Genomic DNA, 18591 nt, shown 5'->3' with positions numbered 1-18591 from the left:
CTAACATTATCGATCCATTCGATTTTAGTCTCTAATATAATCAATCCGTTCGATTTTAGTCCCTCAACCGTTAATTCCTGTTCAATTTTAGTCTCTCAACCATGTTAGAAACTTAAACAAAAGGAGATTAACAGAAATTAATAGTAGATGACTTAAACGAATGGACCAATAATGTGAGGGACCATTTATTCTGAATTTTTAAATTAGTGATCACATTCGACCAGAACATAGTTAATCCTTTTTTTCTTTACACTTTTCACATTCATACACATAGTCAATAGGGCAGTGCTTTGAGATTGGGATTTGTTTGGGGTGCATTTTTGGACCACTTTGCAAAGGGCAAAGCAGCTTTTACGTAAATTATCCACAAAAAAAAAGCAGCTTTTACGTAACATATAACGACAGCTTTTACCAACAGTCAATTATTATATTTTTTAATTAATCATATTCGATTTATTTGATCGATTAATTCAGATTAGATTTTATTAAAATCATTATGAATCTCTCAACTCATTTTAATTTATTCATAAATATCCGGGTTTAAATTTCTGATCTTATTTAAAAAAATATAGTGTCTCGTTCCTTTAAATCAAGGGTATACTACATAAATATTCTATCGACTATAAAATATTACTTTATTCAATTATTCTTAAAAATTAAAATGGGGTCATTCGACTATAGTTCTCACTTTGTTGATTTATTCATTATTAAAAGCTATAAAGTGATCATTTAACTATTTATATATTTAAAATTGTAATTTTTCATCAAAAATTTGATGACAATCTGAGCTGACATTAATTTATTAACTGAGATATATTAAAATTTAATCATATCATATCTCAGTCATATATTAACGTCCAATTAGATGATCATAAATTTTTTATCAAAGAAAGACGAGTTTAAAACTTATAAATAATCAAATAATAATTTTATAACTTTTAATAAATGTGTAAATTAACATAATAATATTATATAATCAAAATTTTATTTTATAATATAATAACCCAGTAAAACAATAACCTGTAGTCGATAGTTGGGACCATTTGCATACTTTCTCCTTAAATCAATTGTTTGTTGCTGATTATTATAGATTTATAGTAACTTACTTCTATTTGTTCTACCATTCTCACCGAAAACATATAGCAGCAATGGCGAAGAAGCGGACTATGGTTCCGGCCCAGAAACTAGACTTTTCGAGCGTCAAATACCAGCAACAAACAGTCCAAGGTATCAGTTTTCATGAATTAATATGGGGAATGTGGACTTGGGAATTCGATACTATTTTTTTCTTTATTTTTTTTGTTTGTTTGGATTAATTGCGGGTGCAGCTCCTCATTTGACGGGATTGATACTGAAGTTGTTTGTGAGGATAATTGAAGCTCCAATTATAGGTTCGTTGATCATATATTTCATGAAAAAGAAGAACAAAATTGTCGAGGTTCGGTTTTTATATCCTTATTACTCAGTTTAAAATATGGGTCTATTCTCAGGAAAATTTTAATGTTGATTTTCATGTTTGGTATTTGCAGATGTTGCACAACACTGAGATACCAGAAAAACCCATGTTTAAACCTGAATTTCCTCCTCAAGGTTTATTCTATTACCCTTTTTTTCACTGTTTGTTCTCTGTTTCATTGTGATTTTAGAAGAAACTTCTATGCTTCGATGACAAGTGTACAATGTTTCAGTACCTAAGTTATGGACATTAATTCGCCATGATGAGTAATTTGACAATAGTTTTGCATTTTCCGTGTGTGATTGGTCATTTGATAGTAAAAAAATCTGAAATTGGGAGCTCCAAGATAGCCATTGAAATGTTCTTCATGGTAATTTGTTGGTTTATTGTGATAAGTTTGAGAATGAGAAATAAGGAACTGAGCAAGAATCATGTCAATTGGCTTTCATACATATCACTATTTTGTGTAATTTCACACCTAGCTGACTGTTTGTATGATATCAAACAGAAGCAGAACCTTCTGTACTCATTTTGGATGAAGAAGGAAAACCTACAGATCGAGTTGAATCTGCCTTAAAGTGTCTCCCCCATTATGATCCTGCTAGTTGCTGGAGTGGGGATTCGCTTCCATCATTCCGGTATTGGAAGATTTGTGATTATGCTTATGCTTATCGATCGAAACTTGTGACACCATCTATGGTAAGTCACTATCAAGTGCTAGAGAGTTGTTTTTGTTCTAAATCAATTACAATGAAAATTCTCTCTTTTTGGTTTCTTTTATTTTCTCAGTTACCAAACACTGATTTTCTCATCTAGATCAGTATTCTTACATTTGGCTTATAGGTAGTGGAACAAATCATCTTAGTAATTGAGGGGTGTAACTATCATAAGCCCCCAACACCATTATTGATTTCATTTGATGCCGAGGATATAAGGAAGCAAGCAGCAGCTTCAACAAAAAGGTTTGAGGAAGGTATTTTGGTAATGAAGCTTTTTCATCCAAATATTATGGTTACCATAAGATTCCCCATCTACAGTAGCATTAGAAAGTCAAATAACTAAAAAGAAACTTTTGGGGTGAGTCATGCAGGAAACCCATTGTCAATTTTGGATGGAATTTTCATGGCAATCAAGGATGACATAGATTGCACTCCTCATCCAACTAAGGGTAAATAAGCTCAGCAATTATTTTCTAAAAGAATGTTTCCTATTGTTTTTCTTTTTTTAGTGGCAGGAAAGACAGACTAGAATATATATATTTTATGACAGGTGCATCAACATGGATGCATGAAGTTCGGTCTGTTGAGAAGGATGGGGTTAGTGTCTCAAGATTGCGGAGCTGTGGTGTGATTCTTATTGGAAAGGCTAGCATGCATGAATTTGGCTTGGGCACAACCGGAAACAATCCAAATTATGGGTAAATTTGTAGTTCTCCAGATGTATAAAAGACGCATGATTCAATATGTTACTTCAGTAATTGTTTTATTGGTTGTTGTTTGTATGTACCTTTTATGGGTAGAATAATTAATTCACAAATTTCTAAAACTTATCTCATATATACATGTGTGTGTGTGTGTGCGTTTAACTTGTAAATGTATTGGGGTACAGAACAACCAGAAATCCTCATGCACATGAAAGATATACAGGTGGATCCTCCTCTGGTCCCGCAGCAATTGTAGCTTCTGGACTATGTTCTGCTGCCCTAGGAACAGATGGCGGAGGTTGTAAAATTTATTATCTTTTCGAGTCTTGTTTATGTCATTTACAATATAATGACATTCTATTGCTTAACTGAATAAAAAAAGGCAGGTTCCATTCGCATTCCTTCATCCCTTTGTGGTGTAGTGGGCTTGAAAACAACTTTTGGAAGGACGAACATGGGAGGGTAAGCTCTTCTTTGAGGCTACATAACAGAAAACTGATTTATATTTTATTGAAAAACATAAGAATATTTCATTGTTGGTTACCATGGTAATCGTAAACTAGAATTCTATAATGCTCAAGCAAGCCTCTTTTAAGATCTTCAGGACTAAATTTATTGTTTTTGCAATGCTTTATCTCTGAAGATCGTTATGTGGATCTGGGACTGTGGAAATCATTGGACCAATAGCATCAACAGTGGAAGATGTCATACTAGTGTAAGAATCTGGTGCTTGCCAATAGGTTTTATAATTGGTGTGGTAGCATGTTGATGTAATCTCTAAGCAGTTAGACCATGCAAATTCTGTATTTCTGGTAGACTGGGCAGCTGAAATTTCTTACTCTAGTAACCTTACTCAACTCAGGGAACGTAGAGAGAGATACTGGGAGAAAGATGAGTGAGAGAGATAGGAACTTCGAGAGAGAAAAATTGAAAGGGAAGCTTTCTTCCGGGAGTGTTTGGTCGGCGTTCATCGATAATCTAAGTAGAAGAGTGTCTCGACGAGAGTTAAGGGAGTTGTTCTCAACTTAGGGTCCGATAGTCAGAGTGTTCATTCCTAGTTGGCACCTTTATTGAATGATGATGGCATTCCAATGGCTTTTGCCTCATAGAACTACTGGGGTTCCTTATTATGCTGGCAAAACACCTTCTTGGAACGTTTAGCAGGGAGGTGGGGAAGTGGAAGAAATCCATGAAGATACAAAAAGAAGACCTCTCCACGCAAAGATTTTAATCAGGGTGGTGAGCTCATATGATGTCCCTGAGGTGTTAACACTTGGAGCTTATGGAAGATCTTATACAGCGAAGATTGGTGCTTGAGTATAATTCAGATTTTTCTAGCAAAGTGCCGGTGGGAGGTTCCGATGAAATTCAAATTGGTGAGAAGTTTGCTGGAGAGGAAGCTGACAGGAGTGTGTCAGAAAGTATGGAAAGTGCTGAACATTAAGAAGAACACAACAGACAAAAGGTAGACTTATGGTTTGATAAAGGAGCTTTTATGGGTTTGGTTAGAGCAGGTGGGGAAAATCATATCCCATGCTTAACAGAGATGGGAAAAGCATTAATTGTGAGGTATCGACGCCAGGATCTTGGGAGAAACAATTTGGGTGATTATGCCGGTTTGGGATGGAGAGTTTTTAATTTTTCGGCTGATGGGTCTGAAGCCCAGTCAGTAGAAAGTGGACAGCCTGGTTCTACAGATTTTAAAATAATTCCAACTGGGCCAGTTATTAAATTGGATAGTTTTGGGAGAATGGACCAGAACCAATTTATTGTTCAAATCAGTCAACTTGGAGGAAGCAAATAATGGAGGTATACCTCATTCCAGTTTGATGCCGCGCAGTGGGGAAGGAGTGTTAACAACAGCAACTAAGATGATTGACTCTAATGCAAATGCTGAAAAAATGATTTCTAGGGGAAGATCGCTTCATTGATCTAATTCATCTTTAACTACTAGGAGTGAGCCGTTGGAAAGGAGAAGAACGGTTAGTTATAAAAGGGTGTATTCGAGATCAAGGGAGAGAAGACATTGCCCATTAACTGCAGAAGAGGAAGCCTTAGACAAGCTAAAGGGTAAGGACTTGGTGCTAAATTCAGTTCTGCCAGTTAGTCCAGTAGCAGATTTTAATATGGATGGTTGTGTGGAGTCTACTGAGGAGAGGCGTGTTACTAATAGCAGTTTGGGTAATACGTGTGAAGGGTGGTTTTCAGGAGGTGATGATTCTGATTTCAATTCCACTGCACTGATTCGAAGAGCCAAAAGGTTGTTGATAAGGGAGGCATTGGATCAGGCAAGCATTTCAACAGTTTCTTCTCCAGCTTTTTCAGTTCTATTGGAGGAAACCTTAGCTACTTGGGAAGTCAGTAAGCTTTTGGGGGTGTCTTTCAAGGAAGGGAAATCAACTTTTTTGGAAAAAAATATTAAGTTGGAGGAAGATTTGAGGCTGGTTTGAGCTTCGGTTTTCTTGGCAGTTTTGGTTTTTTTATTTTTTTGATGATTAACCAATTAACAATTATTTCATGGAACGTTCGGGGATTGGAAAGAAAGGAAAAACAAAGATCTTTTAAAAATTTAGTTCTAAAGAAACACCCTATTTTTCTTTTGCTTCAAGAAACGAAAATGGAGAAGATTCAGAGGCAATTTTGGAGGAGTGGCTTGAATACCCTTCAAGGGTTTTACAGAATCTCCAGCAGTGGGTTCTTCTGGAGGTTTATTGAGTTGTTGGGATGAGGGCATGTTTGAAGTGGAAAATCATGTTATAAACAGAAGGTTCATTGCTACGTTTGGGAAATTTCGAACTTCACAACTTAGGTGTGGTTTTATCAATGTTTATGGTCCTACTGTTGAAGAAGAAAAAGCTTGCTTTTTTGAAGAGTTAGCTGGTTTTATTTGTGGTCAGAGTATTCCTCTTTGTGTGGGAGGTGATTTTAATGTGTATCTTTCAAAAGAGGAGAAGATTGGAAGAGCCCAAAACAGAAATTCAATTAGAATTTTCAGTCATTTTATCCAACAGACAGGTTTACTTGATTTACCTCTGCATTGGGGTAGGTTCACATGGTGTAGCAATCAGGATATACCCACCTTTGTTAGACTGGACAGGTTCCTTGTTGATGTCCGTTTCTTGGAAACCTTTCCTGAGTCTATACAGTATTTGTTACCTAAGGCTATATCAGATCACAATGCCATTTTTCTTGAGAATGGTGGAGTTAGTTGGGGGTAATAAACCATTCAGGTTATTTAGTTATTTGATGGATGAAGAAGGTTTTCAGAATTTAGTTGGCTCTGCTGTACAAAACTGCAAGAGTAAACACAACAGAGCTGGAATTTTTTCTATCCTGAAATCTACCAAATTGGCGATCAAGGAATGGGCAGGGAATAGAGATCACTACCCAACTGTAGAAATTGCAGAATTAGAAAGGAATATCCACTTAGTAGAGGAAAATTTTCAGCAAAAGCAAGACTATAATGGCTGTGAAAAAGCTGCAGAATTGAGGAGTATGAGAACAGAATTATGGAAGCTTTATAAAATTGAAGAACAAATTTGGTTTCAAAAATCGAGATCAAAATGGGTGCAAGCAGGGGATCGTAATACAAGATTTTTCCATGCATGTGCTTCAGTAAGGAGAAAGAGGAATTTTATGAGTGTTCTAAATATCAGTGGTGAGGTTATTCAAGATCCAGCTATCATCAAAGCTACTGTTAAGGACCATTTTTTTGGAATCTATAATTCTAAGTCTACCTTGGAAGTTGAAGATTTGAAGCTGAATTTTTCCAGAATTTCTGGGGAGCAAAGTGTGTTTTTGGAAAGAGAATTTACAGAGGAAGAAATTTGGGAAACTCTTCAATCGTGTGATAGTAACAAGGCTCCCGGACCGGATGGATTAAATATGGGGGTTTTTCAAGAGATTTTGGTCTATTCTAGGTAGATATTCTGAAATTTTTTCATAATTTCTATATGGGGAAAGATTGGGAACATGGAGTCAATCATACTTTCATTACTCTTATTTCCAAGGTGTCTAATATTGGTGGATTAGATGATTTTAGACACATAAGCCTTGTAGGAGGGTTGTACAAGATCCTTTCAAAATGTCTTTCAAGAAGATTAAGGAATTGTATTATTGGTTTGATCAGCCCAACGCAGTTTGCATTTATTCCAGGTCGTCAAATATTGGATTGCTCTCTTATAGCTAATGAGGGAGTTGACTTTTGGAGGAGGAAAGGGCTTAAAGGATGTGTGTTTAAAGTGGACTTCAGAAAGGCCTATGATACTGCGGATTGGTCCATTCTTTTTACGGTTATGGAGAAAATGGGATTTGGCTTCAAATGGAGGAGTTGGATCAGACAATGTGTAACAACAGCCTCAATTTCAGTTTTGATTAATGGGGTCCCTTCTCAGGAATTCCCTATGGCAAGAGGTCTCCGTCAGGGCTGTTCTCTATCTCCTATGCTTTTCAACTTGGTTGGGGAACTTCTAAACTTACTGCTTTCAAAAGCAGTATCTGAGGGATTGTTTTCTAGACTGCAATTTGGAAAAAAATGAGACGGCTTTTAATTTATCTCATCTGCAATTTGCAGATGACTAATTATTTTCTGTGGAGCTTCGAAGAATCAGATTTTAAATGTTAAAAGGGTCCTAAGAGTGTTTGAACTCATTTCTGGACTTCAATTGAATTTGAAGAAAAGCATATTATTTGGTGTTAATACGGCTGCGGAGGAGGTTGAGGAGTGGGCCTCGTCTATTGGTTGTGCAGTTGGGAATTTTCCCTCTGAATATCTAGGTTTGCCTCTCGGTGCATCTAGGAATTCTTCCTCTCTTTGGGATCCGGTGGTTTTACAATTTAACAAGAAGCTTGCAGGTTGGAAATCGAACACTCTTTCATTGGAAGGGAGGTTAGTCTTGATTAAATCGGTTCTCTGTTCACTTCCAACCTACTATTTATCTCTGTTTAAAATTCCTTCCTCGGTTAATTCCAAACTCAATTCCATAATGTCTAAATTCCTATGGGGAGGGGAACGGATAAAAACAAGATTCATTGGGTCAATTGGCCCAATGTGTGCAAATCTAAGGAAGAGGGAGGTTTGGGAGTATTGAATATTATTAATATGAACAAAGCTCTATAGGGAAATGGTCTTGGAGGTTTGCTAATGAAATGAATGCTGTTTGGAGGAGGTTGATATGTTCAAAATACAATCTGGATCCCTACTCTTTACTGTTCAATAGCAATATACCAGCTCAATCCTCTTGTATTTGGAGTTCAGTGGTTAATTATCATTTTAAAGAAGACTCATTTGGCTCAAAATTTCGAGGTATGTATAGAATTCAAGTTGGTTGTGGTCAGTTTATCTGTTTTTGGCAGGACAAATGGGCAATGGACTGCCCTCTTAAGGTCTCTTTCCCAAGGTTGTTTGCTATCTCGTCAAATCAGAGTGGTAAATTGATTGATTTCGTCGAGTTTAGTTCTTTAGGTTGGATTTGGAATATTCGATTGAGGAGGAATTTGGCTGATTGGGAATTTGAACAGTGGACTAATCTGATGACAATCATTTCTAATTTTTGTTTGTCTAAAGATGCCAGCGATGCTCTGATCTGGAAAGGGAAAGGGGATGGTGTTTATTATGTTAATTCATGTGTGAAGATTTGTTCCTTGGTTTCTCAGGCGAACTCTTTTTGGAAGAAAATTTTGTGAAAAGGATTGGTGCCACCAAGGATTGAGACTTTTATGTGGCAGGTGGTCCTTCAAAAACTACCAGTGAGGACTGAACTGGCTAAAAGAGGGGTTTCGGATATTGTAGATCTTTCATGTCCTTTATGTAATTTGGTGGATGAATCCTCTTCTCATTTATTTCTCTCTTGTTTTGTCGTGTGGTCTTTGTGGAATAAATTTTTGCAGTATTGGAGTATCAGTTCGGTCTTTCATGGAAATGCGCAAAACTTTCTTCTAGCTTGGGAAGATCTAAACTCCAGTTCTACTATTTGGAACTTTATTCCGGCTGTTGTTATGTGGACTGTTTGGAAAGTTAGAAATGACATCGTCTTCGAAAGAGGGAAGTTAGATCAAACTAATTTATTTTTCTTAGCTAGAGTAAGGCTTGCATCTTGGTTCCTAGCTAAGTTTGCAGATTCGGTCATTTCTTTGGATTCCCTTATCAGTGACCCTTCCCTTGGGGATTCATGTTTCCCTCCAAACAAATCAATTGTCTCTACCATCCGGTGGTCCCTCCCTCCTAAGGGCTTTGTCAAATTGAATGTGGATGCAACTACTAGTTCTGACTGGAAGAGCAGTGGAATTGCAGGTATTCTAAGAGATGAAGAAGGTATACTTTTAGGTTCTTTTAAGACGGCTTCTGGTCCGGGTCCACCTATTCAGATGGAGTTAAAGGCTGTTAAGGAGGGTTTAAATTTCTTTCACTCAGTGAGAGGAGGTATTAAGGGTAGGTTGATTATAGAATCAGATTGTAAAATGGTAGTGGATTGGATTAAGGATGGATCTTGTTGTCCTGTTTTCTATGCCTCCATTGTTAGGGAGGTAGTTGTTAAACTCAAAGAAGTCGAGGGAGTTATTAGATGGGTGGTTAGGACACAACCAATATTGAGGCTGATGGGTTGGCTAAGTCTGGTATTGGTTAATTTTACTTTGTTGTTGGGATATTTAATTTTGGGTTTTTAGGTTGTTTGTAAGGGTTTTATCTTATTATTGTAAATCTTATGTATCCTTATTAATAAAGTTTAAGGCACTCTTTTCCTCCTTCCTCTGATTTAGGAATTCAATATGAGTTTCTTAAATCATGAAGGGGGTTTTTAATGAGGCCTCAATTCCTATCAAATTTTTTTTTTCTGACTCTAGTTAAAATTATTGGTAGCTGGTGTTTTCGTAATATTGCTAAGTGTGCCGAGACCTTTCTTCAGGTATGCAGCCATTTTGGGTTCCTCTCCCGAGGACAAAATCATTTTGAAACCGGTAACCTCTATTTGTCCAAAAATATTACCTCTGCTGAGTTTAAGCTAGTCAGTCGTGCATATTTCCATTGCATTTATTATTTAATCATTGTTGTAATGTATTTTGTAGGGTCTCCCTTGTCTGCCTGTTTTGTCATCACTTGAGAATTCAAACATTTTGGGATCATTGCGACTGGGGAAGTATACAGAGGTAAACTGGAAGTAGATTGAGTACAAGTAGTATTCTTTCTTGTAATAAATATTTCTCAGTGTGCAGTTTTACCTTGCAGTGGTTTAATGATGTTCATTCAACTGATATCTCTGATGTCTGCGAGGATGTTCTCAACCTTCTTTCGAAAAGCCATGGATGTAAGGTAAGTTGGTCACCATTGGTGTTTGCTGTCTATTCCCATTTTCTTGAACCTTATCATTTGACATACTTATGTAACATGTTTTACAACTGATGTTATGTTTGAAGACAATAGAGATAGTAATTCCAGAACTACATGAGATGCGAACAGCCCATCTTGTTTCAATTGGATCTGAATCTCTACGCTCGCTAAATCCTGATATAGAGGATGGGTAATCTTCTCTGCTGTAGAATATTTAGCCTAACTAAACTGGGGATTTATATTGTCGTTCTCTACCTTCAATACCTTGTTTCCTTCTAAATTCTGTAGGAAAGTTGCGAAATTGACATGTGATACTCGCATTAGTATGGCACTTTTTCGAACATTCACCGCGTCAGACTACGTTGCTGCCCAGTGTCTTAGGTAAGGTAAAATTGGCAACAGTATGATTTACAACTCTGTTGCTGATCTTGTAATCTATGGTAGCTGTTTGCAACTTGCGAGCATCTCAAAATTAACAATAAAAAAAAGATTTAACACATAAAAAGTCCTCAACATTTATTATCTTTAAAGGGGAAAGTGCTTTCTTTTTTTTCGGAAAATAATGTCTTTTAGGGTGCGTTTGGTTCACGGAATGTAAGATTACCAGTGGGAATAAAAGATTACCAGAGAATAGGATTACTGGGAATGTTGTATTTTGTGTTTGGTTGGTTTAGCATGAATGTAAGATTACCGTGTTTGGTCAAAGGAATAAAAGATTATTGGAATGTATTTGACCAAATTGTCCTTATTATATTTATAATATTACAAATTGTAAAATATTTATATATTTTCTTTAAAAAAATTAAATTCATAATATTTATATACTTTTTTACAAAATTAAAAATATAAAAATGTTTAATGAAAGGGTAAAAAAAATTTAACCCCTAAATTTCATATAAAATTTTAATTATAGCCTTTTTTTTGTAAATCTAAAATAATTTAAGGATAAATTTATAATTTAACCTTCGTAGAATTTTTATTATTCAATTACAGAAGAAGGATATTTTGGAAAAAAAATAAAAATTTAAAGACATTTTAGTCCAAAACGCCGGTAATGTTACAATACCTAAGGGAAGGGAGGTAATGACATTCCCGGTAATATACCCCAAAAAATCTACTATTGGTAATAAAACATTACCGGGAATGAGATTCCCAGCCAACCAAACATGGGAATGTGGAATTCCCATCCCATGGGAATCCCACATTCCTTGAACCAAACACCCCCTTAGATGTTAGAGATATTTGTAATCTGGTTCCCACTTAAAATCTGCTCTTTAAAGATCTGCCATAGCACGCTGGATAATAGAATGTCGAGTTCTTATCATGGAACTGTAAAATTCTATTCTATTGAAAAGGGGAAGCATAATGAAGAGAAGCGAGGGGAATAAAGAAAGGGCGACGCATCATAAACCAAAAGAAGAATGATGCAACGAGGAAAAAAAAAGAGACCTAACTAGCTGGTTGGACTGAGAACTCGATGTTTTTCTGGCTCAATATTATGCATATAACAGGATTTTATTGAACGGGTAAAAAAACAAGTTCTTTTTTTAAATGATAAGATTTGAATCTTGCTTCTTAGTTTTATAATAAAAACCATACCACCGATTCAATTCATATGCTTATTAATTGTTTACTATATTTATTATTTATTTAACAATAAATTTAAATTTGTGTTTTTGAATATTTAAACATGTTTTTGATCAAACAGAGCAGTCCAATTGGTTCAACTAGTTGGATTAAAAACCAAAAATCTAATTGGTTTGCCATTAGTCTGGGTATTTTTTTACCTTGGAATGCTGAAGATGATCAAGGAAGGAGAGGGGGCATCATTGCATTGAAATCTTCGATTTGAATCTGAATAACTGAAAACGTAGTCTTTACTTATACAGGAAGTTTAATTAAAAGAAAGAGAAGAAACAAAGCAAAAAATGGCAGCATGTTGGGGGACATTCTTTGAAATTTCACAGTTTTATAATCTTGATCCAGCCTCTGATGAAAGCTTTTCCCTTCCCCAACCATGTCACTCGCTTAAAATTTGAATGCATTTGTTACTTTCTACTTGTCCTGACTTGTTTCAATCTTTCAGAAGAAGGATAATGCACCACCACATGGAGATCTTCAAGAAGGTTGATGTCATGGTGACCCCAACAACTGGGTATGTGAACTTAACCATTTAACCATTTTGATTAAATTCTTATCAGTGGGCTCATCTGTCATCACTATTTGCAACAAGTTCTGGTAATCAACTGATTCAAGCCTCTTCTTTGAAGAGTTTGACCTTCAAACAGATCTCCAGTTTGACTAAAACATGCCATTCTTGGCTTAAGTAGTTAATTATAGCACGTCTGTGACTAATTACCAAATCATTAGAAAAGTGGGAAATGGTGTAATGTAACTTGACAAATAGCAGATACCATTCTATTACATGCTGCAGGAACTAATTCTGCAAAAGCTCTCCTGGTTTAAGAACTAATTCTACTCCCATGCATAATTTGCATATGAGAATTTCTTTCAGTAATCTATGCACCAAGTTACACTTAATTTCTTTCTGTAATCTTTGCACCGAGCTTCACTTAATTTCTTTCTGTAACCTTTGCACTAAGTTACACTTAATTTCTTTCTGTAAGCTTTGCACTAAGTTTCACTTAATTTCTTTCTGTAACCTTTTCACTAAGTTACACTTAATTTCTTTCAGTAATCTTTGCACTAAATTACACTTTTCTTCTTTGTTTTGGGGGGCACAACAGCATGACAGCACCAAAAATACCACCTAGTGCTCTGGAAAATGGAGAGTCAAACATGCAGGTTACAGGTTTGTCATCCATGTTATTTCAACTCTTCATTTTTCTTGAAATAACCATATCCAACTCCCATAAATGCATAACCAGACAAGGGAATGGGGAGATGATTCTCTAAACACACGGAAAATCTTAAAACTTGCTTTGGACACATACTAATACATGACTCTAATACCCCTAGTTGGAGTAACATACCTTGGCATCATCATACAGAGGTATATATGAGCTTACTCTTTTTATCTTTTATACTGTGGTTCACTTTGTTATAGGCTACCTTATGCGGTTCATTATTGCTGGTAATCTTCTTGGTCTTCCTGCCCTTACTGTCCCTGTAAGTGATATGCTTTTCTTTTCTTGATATATAATATTAAATTTAACAATTGACAAGAGAAAAGGGTCAAAATTCGAATCTAATAATTCTGTTTGGAGCAGACCTTCCCAAACTTATTAAATTCTGTTGTACAACCATCAGAACTCTTGGTTCATTTTCTTTCTTCTTATGCTGATTCCAGGTTGGTTATGACAAACAAGGACTTCCCATAGGTTTACAACTAATAGGCCGTCCATGGGGTGAAGCTACAATTCTACGTTTGGCTTATGCAATCGAGGTATAAACAAGTTTATGTTCTTGAAAGAGAATGCTCTGAACCCGTATTCGAGGTTGCATAACTAATTTGAAAGCAATCGTCTCATGTTTCCAGGAACTTTGTGCCAAATCTAGGAAGAAGCCTGCTTCATTCTATGACATCTTAAAGGCCAAGTAAAAGTCTTCATGGACTATGTTTTATTGCAGATCCCTGTGTTGGCTCTTCAGAATCACCAATAATGATGTGTCTCTGAACATTGTTATCGTATTCGATATTCGATATATGAATAAGCTATATCTGCTATCTTTCTGGCAAACCATGCCTGAAAGAAACTGATGATCTATTTGATTTAACTACAATGTTATGTAAAAACTACCACCTGTTATTCTGTTTTAGGATACCTCCTACAGTTGTACTTACCCATTAAGCTACATGGATAGGACTTCTGATAAACAAATAGTTGTCATGTATCGGATATTAAAATTTCACGTGTATAATTAAATGAAATCAAAGTTCTGTGTCACACTTCGTGTTCAATTGATGTTTTCAATTTGCTCAGTAAAGGTAAATATTTTCCATGCCAAGAGTTGGGCACGAATTCTGTCAAATACTTCAATGTTTAATCATTCAATCATGATTTGACTGTTTGCTTATAGTTTAAGAGTTATTTTTCGAATTAAAACTGCAAGGGCGATAGTAGGGGAAATGGAATTTGGATTAGGGATTTTGGAGATTTGAGGTATTTTTATAATTTTAAAGAAAATAAGATTTTTTTTATTAAAATAATAATTTTTTTTTGATTAAGTTAAGATGATTACAAAATAATATATGTTTTAAATACTCTCAATCATTTAACAATGAACACTAAATCTTCCTCACAATCGCTGATGTTCAAATCCTTACGATTACCATTTGACAATGAATGATTCCTACAACCATTAAAATAAGTTTACTATATTTTCCATGGATGTGGCGTACAAAACATTTAAAATAATAATTGAAAAATTATTAGGCACTCACGTTGAAAAAAAAAACTTTAAATATCTCAAATGTATAGATAATATAATTTGACTATTTATCTTTATCGTGATGTCTAACGTACGAAAATCTTAATATACGATTAAAAAAATCCGTTACCGAAAATATTAATATTTTTTTAATATTTTCGATAAAGCGTCACTTAAAACATTAATTTTTTTTCTATCGAAAATGTTGATATTAAACTCTACCTAAAATGTTTAACATTTCCGATAAAGTGCTATCTAAAACATTATTTTTTCCTACTAAAAATGTCAATATTGGACGCTGTCTAAAATGTTATTTTTTCTACTGAAAATTAAGTAGAGAAATTAACATATCTGATAAAACATAATATTTTAGGTAATATTTTACTATAAATATTAAAAAAAATATTAAAATTTTCAATATAATCTTTTTCTTAACCGTATATTAAAATTGTAATACACCATAACTACCCATCTACCCATCTTTATCAAGTCTAAGGGGCTGTTTGTTTACTTTAGAATGATTAAGCGATGAATGATTCAAATGCTGAATGATTCAGAGGCTCTGTATGAATTAACTCTGAATATGACATACTGTTTGATAATAGCTCTGAATCATTCAGAATGTACTTCTGTGCTGAATCATTCAATACTGTTTTGTTGAATCAGTCAACACTAAATCATTCAGATGTGCAAAATAAACACGTTAAATGCTGAACGGTTCAACATTCAACACTGAATAATTCTATTAAGAGACAAAATAACAGTCCCTAAGTTTCACTACAAAATCTATTTTTATTGTTTTTTTATTTTTTTATTATCAATCTTAAGACAGGAAAATATTTTGTGTAATATGCAGCTCCAGCTTTGATTTTTGTCAGAAGAAGAAACAGAAACAGAAGCAGAGAATAAAAACAGAGCCAAATGTGTGGGTTTCAGCCTTTCAGTCCACAGCAAAAGCTCCTCCATTTTCACCTGCTCTCTTCACTCTGATAATGTCTTCTCCATGCATTTTGGTCCCTGACCTAAAAACATTTCCTTGTGTTCTCCCAATCATGGATCTCATCTCATGAGTGACACTTCTCCTCCTCAGGCCAGCTTCTTTCTTTCATGCTTCTTATTCTCCATTTTGTGTACTATGTATTGCCTGATTTTGAGGTTTCTAAACATGGGTTTGGCTCCTTCTACAGTTGTTGATTTGTTTTTGCATCTTTAGTTGCTGCACCTGCACTGCTCGTCCATGTTTTGTATTTAACTTCCATTGTTTAGTGTTTAGATTCTTTAGTACTTGGTTTCTCTTTAAAGTTCATATCTTTGGGTTTTCCGAACTAATCTGATCTGCCTCCTTGAAAGAAAGTTTTTGCCGGCATTTCCTTGTTTAGTTTCAGTGATGAAAATTTCATTTTGATTTTGGTGTTGTCTCGTAGGAATAGTAATGCTTGAAGTTTCAGTAGTTTGTTATAAGATCCGGGGTGTAATTATATGTTCATTTAGACCAATTATGGCATTTTAGCATTGAGGACTAAGAGATAACTTCCATTGGGATCATCAAGCTGATAGATTATTAGCTTTCACTAATGAGTCAAAACCCTTTTACATTTTTGAAATTGTTTGCAGGTTGGAGCTGAGTATTGATTTATTTTCCTATATCACTGAAAATGCAACCAAAACATGGCTGGCACTCTATTATGCCTCTTCGTTTCCGAGGAAGTTCCTCTGCTTGGTTTTGCATGTTTCCGAATGTAAAGTCGGCTGACTGCAGCCCTGGCGATGCTCCGGTGTACCTAAATGTGTATGACTTGACAAATGCTAATGGCTATGTTTATTGGGCAGGTCTTGGTATCTTTCACACTGGGGTTGAAGGTTAGCTTTGTTTCTTTGTTCATCGATTTTCATGGACATTTCTTTTGAATGAAAGATGAAACTGTTCAAATGATCTCATAAAGTCATTGTGGTAGTTTGATAATTTCCATTCTCGTTCGGTTTCAATGCAAAAGATGTCAGTGATTGATTCTTCTTTTATTTCTGAGCGCGATCACATCAGCACCGGGGAAGCATAAGGTTGTTGTCTATAGTTAGGCCGGGACGACGGGAACAGACAGTGGATCGGTGCACATTATTTTGTATCAGAAAATTAGCATTAGCCTTCAGATTGTTCATTGAATGAACTTATTTGTCATAAAACAAAACATTATATCGTTATGCATTTTTTTTCTTTTATCCTCATGATGTTGAAAGTGGTTTCTTATTATACCTGTGGGTGCTTTCAGTCCAAGGTGTGGAGTATGCTTTTGGAGCTCATGACTACCCAACGAGTGGTGTGTTCGAGGTTGAACCTCGACAGTGCCCCAGCTTCAAGTTCAGGAAATCGATTTTCATGGGAACAACATGCTTGGATCCTGTCCAGCTGAGAGAGTTCATGGAGCACCAATCTGCTAGCTACAACGGTGACACCTATCACTTGATATTGAAGAACTGCAACCATTTCTGTGAGGATATATGTTACAAGCTGACAGGCAACCATATACCAAAATGGGTGAATCGACTTGCAAGAATCGGTTGGTATTACAACACTTGGAGCCTAAATTTTTTTTGGGTCAACATATCTTTGCTTAAATGCTTCAGCATATATGTGGATGTTAATGGGGCCTAAAATAATTGGTCTTCACCTTAGTCTTTTATTGATCCTCCTTGTAGGTTCATTGTGCAACTGCATACTCCCTGAGGCTCTTAAAGCATCTGCAATGCTCCACGACCCCGACAGCGAAAAGAAGAGACTGAGAAGTGCTTTGAGTTGCTTAACATCAATCTCAATGCCTCACAAGGAAGTATCAATGTCTTCGCTCTTTTTGCACTCTCATTATAAAGGCTGTCTACCGCCATGGGAGTTGAAGAGATCTAAAAGCAGCTCATAGAAACAACAGTGAGAAACGGAAGCTTTGAAGCACTGGCGTAACTAGAATGGCCAAAATCTGTAATAGTTTCTTCTTTTTCAATGTCAATGATGGAGGTTTTATTTGATATGCAAACTTTGTATTTTTTTTAACCACCTGTATCTGATCTATTGATCAACTATTTCAGATTAAATTTTACATAGACCCATTATGAGGACGACCCTTCTTACCCGCAAACTTGTATTTTGTATTCATAATAGTAGAACCACTGAGATTGTTCCATACCTACCATTTGTTCCGGGTTTGGTGCAAAGAATCTAAAATTAACCCTGGTAATTTTATTTTCTCTAATGATATTCCCATGTATTTTCAAGATTTTGTAATTAGTAATAGAGGGATAATCTCTCTCACATCTAGTTAATAACTCTTATTATACAAAAAAGTGATTAATAAATCTTTCATTTCATAGAATAATGTGACATCGTGAATAATTTATCACATTTTTAGTGATTTTGATTCTATGGAATAATAATAACAATAATTTGTGAATAAGATTTTATTATGATGATGTTAAAATATGTTATAAGTTTTGTATCTATTATATTTAAAATTTAGTTTAATTCATCTAACGATTTGAAAGGAGTGTTGTTCTTAGTAGAGGTTCTGGGTTCGAGCAATTGCGTCCGCTGGCGGAGCCGGTCTATTTGACACCCCAATTTTTTGAAAAAAGTATTTTTTTATAAATTTAACACAAAATAATTAAAATAAAATAAATATATATTTTAAAAGAATATGATTACCTTTAAATATAAACTAACACCCATTATTCATTTCCATCCACTTAATTTTTTTTATACAATTTCTAATTTTGACACCCCAAAATAAATTTTCTAGCTCCGCCCTTGGCTGAGTCTACAAGGTGTGTATATTGTTAATAGTTAAAAAGACTATGAATATATATTATCTTATAATAATATTGAACTATTAAAATATTAAATTATCCTATTTTAATTTTTAAGAATTTAATCTCTTTAATTTTCAGATTTTCTTAAATACAAAAGGTAAACAGACTATTTTTTTTTAGTAAAAGAGGATTAAATTT

General features: G+C 35.0%; 2 protein-coding genes across 4 annotated transcripts; both read left to right on the top strand.

Annotated features, from left to right (window-relative positions):
• Positions 1–1116: 1116 nt before the first annotated feature.
• On the top strand, positions 1117–13815 carry LOC120120318 (fatty acid amide hydrolase-like). Of its 3 annotated transcripts, XM_039139970.1 has the most exons (20): positions 1117–1227; positions 1329–1438; positions 1530–1590; positions 1965–2155; positions 2300–2429; positions 2547–2624; positions 2726–2873; positions 3065–3177; positions 3266–3341; positions 3523–3594; positions 9785–9836; positions 9945–10025; positions 10105–10188; positions 10293–10396; positions 10495–10587; positions 12293–12361; positions 12954–13018; positions 13274–13335; positions 13517–13612; positions 13706–13815. In XM_039139970.1, exons 1-20 carry the CDS (start codon positions 1149–1151, stop codon positions 13766–13768), a joined length of 1827 nt encoding a protein of 608 aa, XP_038995901.1. In that variant the 5' UTR covers positions 1117–1148; the 3' UTR covers positions 13769–13815. The 3 variants fall into 3 exon arrangements, 2 of the variants coding, with proteins under 2 accessions (XP_038995901.1, XP_038995902.1); XM_039139971.1 differs by lacking the exon at positions 9785–9836 and having other exon boundaries at positions 10092–10188; XR_005515897.1 differs by lacking the exons at positions 13274–13335; positions 13517–13612; positions 13706–13815 and having other exon boundaries at positions 12285–12361; positions 12954–13021.
• Positions 13816–15466: 1651 nt separating this feature from the next.
• Positions 15467–17630, top strand: LOC120120319 (deSI-like protein At4g17486). Its single transcript, XM_039139972.1, has 4 exons — positions 15467–15688; positions 16213–16458; positions 16866–17153; positions 17293–17630. Exons 2-4 carry the CDS (start codon positions 16254–16256, stop codon positions 17508–17510), a joined length of 711 nt encoding a protein of 236 aa, XP_038995903.1. The 5' UTR covers positions 15467–15688; positions 16213–16253; the 3' UTR covers positions 17511–17630.
• Positions 17631–18591: the final 961 nt, after the last annotated feature.

Source organism: Hibiscus syriacus, unplaced genomic scaffold (assembly GCF_006381635.1).
Source record: "Hibiscus syriacus cultivar Baekdansim isolate YM2019G1 unplaced genomic scaffold, ASM638163v2 tig00110338_pilon, whole genome shotgun sequence".
Classification (NCBI taxonomy): domain Eukaryota; kingdom Viridiplantae; phylum Streptophyta; class Magnoliopsida; order Malvales; family Malvaceae; genus Hibiscus; species Hibiscus syriacus.
The sequence above is the reverse complement of the archived record's forward strand: the minus strand, read 5'-3'. Positions and strand labels throughout refer to the sequence as shown.